Consider the following 9,975-nt stretch of genomic DNA (forward strand, 5'->3'; position numbering starts at 1 on the left):
GCTCTCCACCCCGACACCTGGGAGGAGGTGAGGCGGCGGGGCCGGAGGGCGCTGGGCCGGGCCGAGCCGAACTGAACTGAGGGCCGGTGTGTGTCCGCCCGCAGGAGCTGGAGGCCATCCCCATGTTCATGAAGCGGTGCCCGGCCGAGATCGACGCGGCGCGGCAGCCCGAGCTGGCCTGTCTGCAGTCCCTCCTCTTCGACGAGGAGCAGGGCCCCGCAGGTGGGCAGCCGGGGCTGGGGGGGGTGTCTGTGGGTCTGTCCCTCCATCCCCGGCCTAGGGAGAGGGCTTGGGGTGCTGCTGGGGAGCTGCACCCCGCTCCCGTTTTGATGGCCGTGTCTCCCCCTCCATCCCCCGCAGAGCTGGCCAGGATGTACAAGAACGAAGGGAACGAGTACTTCAGGGAGCGGGACTACAAGAGAGCTGTCATCGCCTACACCGAGGGGCTGAAAAAGAAATGCGAGGACCCAGAGCTGAACGCCGTGCTGCACACAAACCGAGGGGCCGCACAGTTTTACCTGGGTAACCCCCCGGTCGGGGCTGGGGAGGGGGCTCTCCCCTGTCTGATGGGTTCCTGTCCTTTCGTTCTTGCTCTTAGTTTGCTCTTTCTTCCTCCACTCACCTCACAGTGCTTGTAGAAACAGGGAGTTACAGAATCTCCGCATAAGCTGTTTTGTCACCTGCAGATCTGGTTGGTTTTTAAATATAAATGAAAAGTTCTGAGCAGTGTTGCTTGCTTCATAGGTAACTACCGTTCTGCTCTCAATGATGCCATCCAAGCGAAAAAGCTAAAGCCCACCCACCTCAAAGCAATCATAAGAGGTAAGAGGTAAAACAGGTGTTACCGCATGAAGCACACAGGGCGCATGGTTTCAAAACAGCTTTGCACATTACTTTTACTGATTATGCTGTTATTGTCACAAGCCCTGTTGTTGGATATTGCTTTGTTTCACTGCATGTTTCTGTTAAATAACTGCATGTTTCTGTTAAATAACAGTGTTTATAAATCTTTAGTTACTGTGAGTGTGCGCTCATCCTTTGTTTCCAGACAGCCTTTATTTCTGAAAAGTAAAGCAGTTACTGTATGAGATTTTTTTTCTTGTTTTGTTATTGCCATTTCTCCCCAAAACAGAGCTCTGCATTCTGCTTTGGATTTTCAGTAAAAACACAGTGGTTTTGCTCTTCAGCTTCTGTATCTGTCAAAGAGGCATTGGACCTGTTTCTGTAGAGCACAGCATAACTTGTCCACGGTAATAGTTTTTGGGGCTTGTATTTTTTTCCCCAGCATTTCTCACTCTCTGGAAATCACCACTTTATTTTTCCTTATGAGACAAATACTGAAATGTTAATTATAATAATAAAATTTTGCTTGTAACAGACACTTCTAGTATCATCCTGCTGAATTCTGTGACTAGATGAGCAAATGATACAAGAACTGCTGAAATATTTTCTATTTTCTTCTCAGCTGAACTACTGGAAGTCTGCAATTGAACACGACCACGCAAGACAGTAGCCTGTGCTGTGTTTGCTTCTTGAAAGCACTGGGGCTAGTGCTGCCTTTATAACTGCCACTTTGTGTAATAGTTGTACACGGAGTTCAGTACTAGAAACTTAAAATATTAATCCTTCCAGGAGCTCTCTGTCACATGGAGCTAAAGAATTTTTCTGAAGCAATAGCATGGTGTGAGGAGGGCTTGCGAATAGATGCAAAAGAGAAAAAGCTTGTGGAAATGAGAGCTAAAGCTGACAAATTGAAGGTAAATATTAAGGCAGTCTAGCATCTACAATGCTGGTTGCCTGCTTTGTGTCAAGAAGCACTTTGGGATCCTTGGTTGAAGTGTTCTCTGTACAAGTTTCTGTGTTGTATAATATCCCCAGACAGAATTGAGTGGTGGTTCCATGTAGCATGTGGTGTTGAGATGTGTAGGGGAAAGAGCTGGAGGGGACCTTTCAGGGGATCTGAACTAACTTCTCCGCTCACTGGCAGGGTAGAGCAGTGATGGGCATTGACTTGCTGTGTGTGACCATGATGCAACCTTTTCTTACATGTAGCGAGCTGAGGAGCGGGATGCAAGGAAAGCAAAGGTGATGGAGAAGAAAGAGCAGTGTCAAAAAGAAATTTTGCTTGCAGCAATAAAGGTGGGTCAGTGAGTGGGGTTGATTTTGTGTGTTTTGTTGTTTGGCTTGGTTTTGTTAAGAGCTCTCGTTTGTCTCTTAAGAGGTTGTTCTCATACACAGGCTTTTGAGGGCTAGAGCCAAAAAATTGAGTTAAACCCATGATTCTCATCTGCATGGCTCTAGCCCCAGCTCCCAGGTTTCTGTATTTCAAGTAACAACTACTGCAAAATACAAACCCGGTGTTAGGAGACAGACTGAGCATCCAAGCGGGTGCTCTGGCTGCTGGGCTGTCACATCACACTGGCCCAGCAAACCTTGTTTTCTCTGCTGCCGTTGGGCATTACTTCAGTGGAAGGATAGAAGATAACTATCCAGTAGGGTGGAGGAGGGAATTAAGCCTGGATCCTCTCCTACCTCGGCAAATATTTGGGTTATGTTAAAATATTTTGGGCTATTACATGAAATTGGATCTGCTCTGCAGTTGTCTTTCCAAAGAAAAGAATGAGTTTTTTTCAGCTCTCTGTGAGAGTGGATGTTCTCGGGGCGGGTGCGTGAAGTTGCACGCTGAAGTGAGTGCTTTGGGGCCTGCTAGGTCCCAAAGAACAGGATTTCAGATGCATCCTTTTCCCCGCATTTTCTTCAGGCTCTTCTCTCAGCATGCAGACTCCTCTGGATTCCCACCTCTCCTCATCTGTTTTGTGAGGAGTCTGGGTGTCTGGCTGAGGATCTGGATTCTACTGGGAAGACAGTAACTCAAGTCCAATACAATAGGAAAGCTTTTGATGGCATGTTTAAGAGCTGACTCATTAATAAGAATGACACAATTTGTTCTTTTACTGACTGCTAATTTGTTGCTCTTATCCTCCCCACCATACCTGTTTGGGTTTTTATTGGGTAATTTATTTTTTTTCTTCCTTCTCTCCAGGAAAGAAATATCAAGCTGGTTCTTGAGCCATCAAATGAGGAAGAGGAACTAGCAGATGGCCTGGCTGAGATATCTTTAGATGGGTTCCACTCTGACAATGCCACAGGAGCAAAGGTGCACTTAGATGCTGATGGCAACTTAAACTGGCCTGTCCTCTTCCTGTACCCTGAGCACGAGCAAACGGATTTCATTGCAGCTTTTCATGAGAACTCCAGGTAAACGCAGTGTCAGCAGCGTCCTTGCATAAAGAGATGTTTGAGCAGATGAGGACAGCAAGTGAAACACTGCTGTGCTAATGAAGTAGCTCCAGATTTCTAATCCCCTAGCTGACCCTGCATCTGGTCGCACTAGTCCTGAGGATCTTTCCAACCCAAATTATTCTATGATTTACAAATGCCACTTTAAAATATGAGGGCGAAAATCTCAACGATACGTTTATAGTGCAGAGAAACACATCGTGTTTAGCCACTGTGATTAAAGGGGCTTGTAGGGCAAGCTTAGACCAGTGGCCACTAAGTGACCCATCTACATGCATATATTTCAGAAGTTCATTAAGATGCTCCAAATATGGAGTCTCAGAAAGAGGATTATACTTAAAAATTATAAAAAACGTCCAAAAGGGACCTCTTAGAAGTGACCCCACAGCTTTCCACAGGGCTTACAGCAGGCCTGACCGAAGTGCTGCAGACCTTTCAAACTGTAAGCAAGTGCCTGGCAAGGTGGGAATTCCTCTTTTCTTCATGTTAACCTGTTTCTGATCTTGCAATGTTAAACAAACTTGGAATTCGTAACTTTGGGGGGTATTGTATTCCTCAGATCTGCTAAGTAGTTTAGGACAAAATTACAGTGTAAGCAAATGAGTAAAGTTGTGGTTCTTATACGGTGGTGTTCACTATGTCTTTTCATAACCAAAGGAAGTGAGAATGGATTCCTAGAACAAGCTGGCCACCAGCAATCCAGAAACACAAGCATGTTCTGAGCACTCTGATCTGATGCAGCGTGGTGCTGGTGGAACCATGTAGAAGGCAAATCAGTTTTAGACTACTTGCAGAGTGTTTATTTTGGCATCTTTTTCAGTGTGAAAATGAAAAGTTAAAAATAGTTTTCTGTTGCACTGCTCAAGTTTGAAACCAGTACAGTGAGTTACAAACAGGACCTTGGTCTCATTGGGAAAGCAATGAATTTGAAGGTGGAGGAACTACTAGTGATCTAAACTTACTTTCAAGTCTGTGGTCTGATTTGCTAATGTATTTTTACCATCATTAAAATGAAACGGTACAAATTATTGAAGCTGAACACTTTGTCTAAGCTAACCAAGTGTATTTTGGCTTTTAGGTTTATTGATCATTTAATGGTGATGTTTGCTGAGTTACCTCCTTGGGATTTAGAAAGAAAATACCTTCCCAGCAATCTTGAGGTGAGAAGTTTGAATTTCCTTTTATTTCAGGGTTGTGGGTTTTTTTCTGGAGCGAGAAAATACACGGGTTTGAGTGTTTGAAAGCAATGGCATTGTTACTTATTTTCCATACACAGATGTGAAATAAGTATCTGGAGAGCTACATTCACTTATAAACTCCAAACATTTTCCAGATGTGCTGACACAGGCACAGAATTCATTAATGAAAAGGAAAGTTCTTTTGTGGAAGGACTTATGTTGTATTTGATAGAAGGTATTTATAGCTATTGCTTAGATTCCCATCTTTGTAATGATGATTAAGATTTAGACCATCAAGCTGGTAGGCTGCTTGGTTTTCTAACTGCGTTACAAAGTTGCTCAAAACAAATAAGGTAATATTCATAAATATTAGGTTATTTTCAGAACTAACTGGAGGTACTTAAACACTTAATCCCATCAAGACACTATATACCTATGAAGACTTTAGCAAAGGTGGGATGCGAGTTGGTTGTGGCTGCAGCAGGTTTTGAGAATTTTTCATAAATTGTACGTAGAAGGATACAGATTTTTTTTTTAATTTCCCACTTTGGTGTCCCATGTGCCAGGTAACAGTGCGGCCCTTAGTGCAGTGAGCAGACAGGTCCAAAAGGACAGTGGCTGTTCAGTTCACCAGATTAAAAACTGGAATTATAGCTCTGTGTATGTACAGTCTAAGGCATGGTTGCTGGATTCAGATCTTTTAAATCTACTCTGTTTTGTTCAGATATCTTTAAACCTGCTCAGTTCAGCTTATGCCATTGCTGCATTTCTCCTGTTAGAAAGCAGCCTGTAGGTTTGGATTGCTTCTCTGTAAAGCACAGGAAAAGCCAGTGTATTTTACCTTCCTGCTGCCACTGCCGTTAAGAAGCTAAACTGGTTTATACAGGGAAGACTTGGAATTTACACAAAACAGTTTCTACATTGCTGAAATTAGTATCCAACACAGTCGGTTCAAGGTGCAGAAGTCTGATAAATCACTAGTTGATATATGGTATGCTGTTACTGGACTCTCAACAGCTTAGTAGTTTGCCTTTCATGTACCTTAGGTATTTAACAACCCTCCAAATTTTTTTTCAGCTCTATTTTGAAGATGAAGAAAGAGCAGAAATGTACAAGCTGAACCCAGAATGCACATTGCTACAAGTGCTGCAGCACGAAAGGTGAGGCTGTACCTGTTTGTGTCCAGAGGGAGCATGAAGGCAAAAAGTATGAGCTTTGGGCCTTAAGTACAGTTTGTTCTTTGATTGAATAGTCCTAACTCTTGGACTTTAATAGTCTCAACTCTTATCTGATTTAGTAGTCCTAACTCTTGAAGGTATAAAGCAGTAGGACTGCATGGATTTTGTGCCTGGCTTTAGCAATTTACATATGTTTTTTTTCCCCCCAAAAAAATGAACAGCTCATTCCAGGACTGGATGGAGATGCGAAGGGGGTTGGGCTACACACAAGCAGCAGCACAAAAGGGCTGTTTCAGATCCCATCTACGCAGTGCTACTTTAAAAAAAAAAAAAAAAAAAAAGCAGCAGCATATAAAGAGAGTATGTTGAAGGTTAACAATGCTCTCACTGTTAATAATGCTGCGTGAGCAGCCCCCAGCACAGCATGCAGCACAGTTTCACTCTGAAACTGACTTTAAAGTGTTGTGCAGTTATTTTGAGAGAAGAATTTGCTGTTTGGGAAGCCAAAAAGTTATTGTAAAGCTTGTGCTGTTAACGTGCACCGTGTTGTAGCTAGCTGGAGACCGCCTGCTTGCTGCCCGGCGCTAGGGGCTCGCTCTGCCACAGTGGGAGCAGAGCTCTGGGTCTGCCGCTGCGGGCTGTGTCTGAACTGTCACTCCATAAAACTCAGCAGCCTGCATAAGCCCTCGGATTTCAGGCTGTAAGGGCAGTTGCAGAAGAAACCTCCTTCCAGAGGAGAGTAACAGCTGCTTTAATTAGAAGGAGCTGTTGGGAGAAGAGTTGATGCATAAAACACTCCTCCTCGGGTGTGTGTAGCCTGAGAGGCTCTGCTAATCAGCAAAAAAGCTTATCCTCGGCCTTTGGGAGGTCAGTCTTTATTGAGCTGGGCCGAAGTCACTCACTTTGCATGACACTTGGCCAGCTACCAGGAAGCCAAAGGACTCCCTTTAATCTTTGCAGGTATTTTGTAAAGGCGGGGACTCCAGCCGTTTTGGCATTTGTAAAGCATTCTCCCTTCTCTAAGAAGTACTTCTCTGGCAAGAAAGTGCATCGACTATAACGAGCAAGAATGAAACGAGGAATCCTGTGCAAGAGGCTGCTGTTTGTTGTCTCAGCTACAGACTGCAAACCTCTGCTTGAACAAAAATACCTTGCACACTTCAGGGGAGAAATAATCTTGGCACACGGGGAAACTTCCAGGAAAGAAGCATAGGAGTATGAAGAGCTTACCAGAGGGAATTATTTGTTTAAAAAGAAACCCAGCTGGCTCGCAGGAGGTCTCCTCTATGATAGGCTGCATGTGGTTTTGAAATAAACCTGAACCCGTGCCAAATGCTGGCTGCAGTTGAAGCAACAGCAGCTGGGAATGTACTTACTTACCTGTGAAAACTCACTGGTTTCCTTGGAGGAGGGCTGTAGTTGCTGGGGTTTAACAGCCCTGCTCTGGGGAGGTACCCGCCTGTTGCTGTGGGATGGAGGCAGTCGGATTCCTGCCTGCCATTAAGCAGCTGCTCTTTTTTCACCGCTTGGCTCTGCTGCTGGCCAGGGTAAAGCAGAGCTCTTTGTTCAGAGCCCTGCCTTTTAGTGACCCTTTTGCTACCTTGATTGTCCTATAGAACCTGGAAATAAACATGTCGATTTTAAGTAGACTGACTTCTGCCCAATAAATGAGACAATAATTTTTCTCACCTCGTGAAATACTACAAGAGAATGACAAAGAGCAATTCTAAACCCAAACATAACCCTTTCCATTGCACTAAATGGTACAGCTGCCATACAGGCTCTTCTGCACTTCAGTATTAGCTTTCAGCATTTAATTAGAAGTAATTCTGAATCTCTCATTTCTTTCTCTACTGCAATCTCTCTGTGACTGCAGAAATATACTGCAGTTTTAGACACATCTAGCGCACAGGGCATTAAGAAGCTGTTCAGCCATAAACACTCCTTAGATCATGGAGGCTGGCTAAGAGCGCTTTAGAGAAATCATTTCCATTTCGCTATTGCTAAATTTCTGTGCCATGCACGAATACAGTAAAAGTATCTCCATCTGAGGATGCTGAAATTTAATCTCCAAAGCTCTGGGTTAACTTTACAGCAAGGCAGCAGGCTGGCTCCCATTTCCCAGAGTGCAGGTTCTGGCCAGCCAGCCTTCTCCTCGCCGGCGTCCCGCTCTCACAGGGCAGGGAGACGAGCAGCCACGTAGTACAAGCTCAGGCCGTTGCACGCAATGCAGCAGAGGTTGCAGAGGGAGGACAGAGCATGGTAGAGGGTAAACTGCCGGGTCAGCTGCCGGTAGCTGGTGTTGGAGGCACACAGCTGCCTGTGGGACTGCCTGGTGAACAGTCCAACCTCCTGGCCCAGGCCATGGCTGCGCTCCACAAGGTGCATGTCCGCCACGATGTCAGAGGTGACCTGCCCAAACCACTGTGTGTTCAGCACGGAAGCGGCGACGCAAATGAAGAAGGCGATGATCTGCAGGGGAGCAAAGCCTGCCGTGAACATCTCACACCTGCCGTGGATTAAATTGCTCCCCCGGCCCCGCTTGCACGCAAAGCTCGTCTGGACGCTAACCGGTTTTTTTAAACCAGAGCCACGTCATCGTTTGCAAACCAGCCTCAGCGGAGCAGAGCAGAGTGGGACCCCGTGGAGGAAGGGACTGGGGCTGCAGCCAGCTCGCCTTTTAAAGTGGGAGACTACCTGGGTCGTTTGTTCATCACTGAGCAGCTCACTGGGGTGGTACATGGCAAACAGAGTCAGGTTGAAGAAAGCACAAGCGGAGACAATGTGGAAGTAGTAGGGGAAGAGCTGGCGCTGGATGAAGCCGAAGGTGTGGCGAGGGAGGTGGCTGCCCATCACAAACCCTGCAAAGGGAGAGAGCGGGTAGGTGCTGGGGCAAAGCCCCTTCCCCTGGGCCTCCCCACAGGCACAGAGCCACAGCAGCATGCACGGACCGCGACCTACCGGCCACGAAGGTCATCCAGATCTGCATTCCCCAGGAGGTGGAGAGGAAAACCAGGTGCAGCACTTTGATGGCGTTGGAGGGCTCTGTGACGGTCGGCACGGTGTCCTGGCTGGGGACAGGGCCCTCCATGTCAGCCAAGTCGCCCTCAAATTCACCACTGAACTGCTGTTGCTGCCCTCACCTTGCTAAATCCACCAAAAGCAGTTTAATTTCACAAACCTGCTTGCTTGGGAAGAGCTTTGGAGCTGACACAGCCCCAGCCCCTTTCCAGCCCCGCCACCGTGCACCCGACTGGGCTGCAAACCCGGTTTTCAAACTGTTATATCTTAGGGGCAGGGGCACTGCGTCAGCACCTGGTAACCGGCCGTTTTGGGTGGACTTTCAGCAAAGTCCAGCCAAAGCCCCAGCTGACCCCTGGCAGCAGGAACAAGCAGCAAGTCAATAAAAAGGGGAAGAGGAAAAACCCTAATAGAAGTGCCTGCCCATGCTGCGGTCATCCAAGAGGCTTCTTGGCCAGGGAAAAGTCCCCCTGTCTAAAGCCAGCAACAGCTTCTGCACACTTTAACCAAAAAGCCTGGGGGCTCACAGAAGCAGGGCGGGCTCCCGGGCTCACCCCCCTGGCCCAGACCCCGGGCTGACATGAGCATGGGCAGCAGTGGGTGGAAGGAGGCTTTGAAGGAGCTGCCTGCTCTGCTACAAGGAGTGCTTTGCAAATTAATTAAAACAAAGCTTCTGGGAGCAGCCCATCAATTCTGCTGCCTGCTTTATTCCTCCTCCTCCCTTCAGCCAGCCGCCTCGGGGCGTGAATTACAGCGGGGACAGCCTTGAGAGAGGCTGCCATCTAATTACATCCCTCCCCCTCTGCAAAATACATAAATATACACTGTGGTTTTATATATCAATTCCAATGTATTTATTTAGGTATCTATAAAATCAGGTCCTTGAAACCTTTTCGTGACGTACTGGAGAAGGTGCCTGGATCCCACCTGGAGTGCTGGCCTGTAAATCCCTGTGGCCTTTGCTTTGCTGAAAGCTTCTTGGCATTTCTGGCATGCTTCCCCACTCCATCCTCCGGCAGCCCTGTCCACTACACGATGGCAGGGGCCTGGGGAAGGCAGCCGTGGTCCTTTGGTGGGGTTTTGTTCCCTCTGTCATGCTGTGGAAGGCAACAGTGGGCATTGCGAGCAGCCGGCACGGAGCCTTCCTGCTCCCAGGGTCCCAGATTTGCCTCTCCAAATCGGTTACCTCCATGCAGGAACTAGCAGCTGAGAGCAGCAAGGCAGCTGGGTGCTTCTGTGCAAAGAAGAGGGGTAACATCCTGCAGGATTTTTTTTTTTTTTTTTTTTTTTTTTTTTTT

The 9,975-nt window shown here is 46.9% G+C and overlaps 3 protein-coding genes across 3 annotated transcripts in view; 2 read left to right on the forward strand and 1 right to left on the reverse strand.

The window, feature by feature from the left end:
* PARS2 (prolyl-tRNA synthetase 2, mitochondrial) overlaps positions 1-199 on the forward strand; it is a gene marked incomplete at its 5' end in the record, with an annotated part of 3,044 nt that extends 2,845 nt beyond the window's left edge. The window contains one exon of the mRNA XM_026854085.1: positions 105-199. The remainder of the gene's footprint in view (positions 1-104) is intronic.
* TTC4 (tetratricopeptide repeat domain 4) lies at positions 7-7,303 on the forward strand. Its single transcript, XM_026854084.1, has 10 exons — positions 7-27; positions 105-222; positions 361-522; positions 745-822; positions 1,633-1,757; positions 2,053-2,139; positions 3,044-3,258; positions 4,379-4,460; positions 5,556-5,638; positions 6,617-7,303. The coding sequence occupies exons 2-10, from the start codon at positions 123-125 to the stop codon at positions 6,714-6,716; spliced, it is 1,032 nt and encodes a 343-aa protein (XP_026709885.1). The 5' UTR covers positions 7-27; positions 105-122; the 3' UTR covers positions 6,717-7,303.
* Positions 7,304-7,423: 120 nt separating this feature from the next.
* On the reverse strand, positions 7,424-9,949 carry TMEM205 (transmembrane protein 205). Its single transcript, XM_026854086.1, has 3 exons — positions 8,618-9,949; positions 8,354-8,517; positions 7,424-8,128 (listed from the first exon to the last, which is right to left on the reverse strand). Exons 1-3 carry the CDS (start codon positions 8,745-8,747, stop codon positions 7,829-7,831), a joined length of 594 nt encoding a protein of 197 aa, XP_026709887.1. The 5' UTR covers positions 8,748-9,949; the 3' UTR covers positions 7,424-7,828.
* Positions 9,950-9,975: the final 26 nt, after the last annotated feature.

The sequence above is a fragment of the Athene cunicularia genome, assembly GCF_003259725.1.
Source record: "Athene cunicularia isolate RWA chromosome 8 unlocalized genomic scaffold, athCun1 chr8_part1, whole genome shotgun sequence".
NCBI lineage: Eukaryota > Metazoa > Chordata > Aves > Strigiformes > Strigidae > Athene > Athene cunicularia.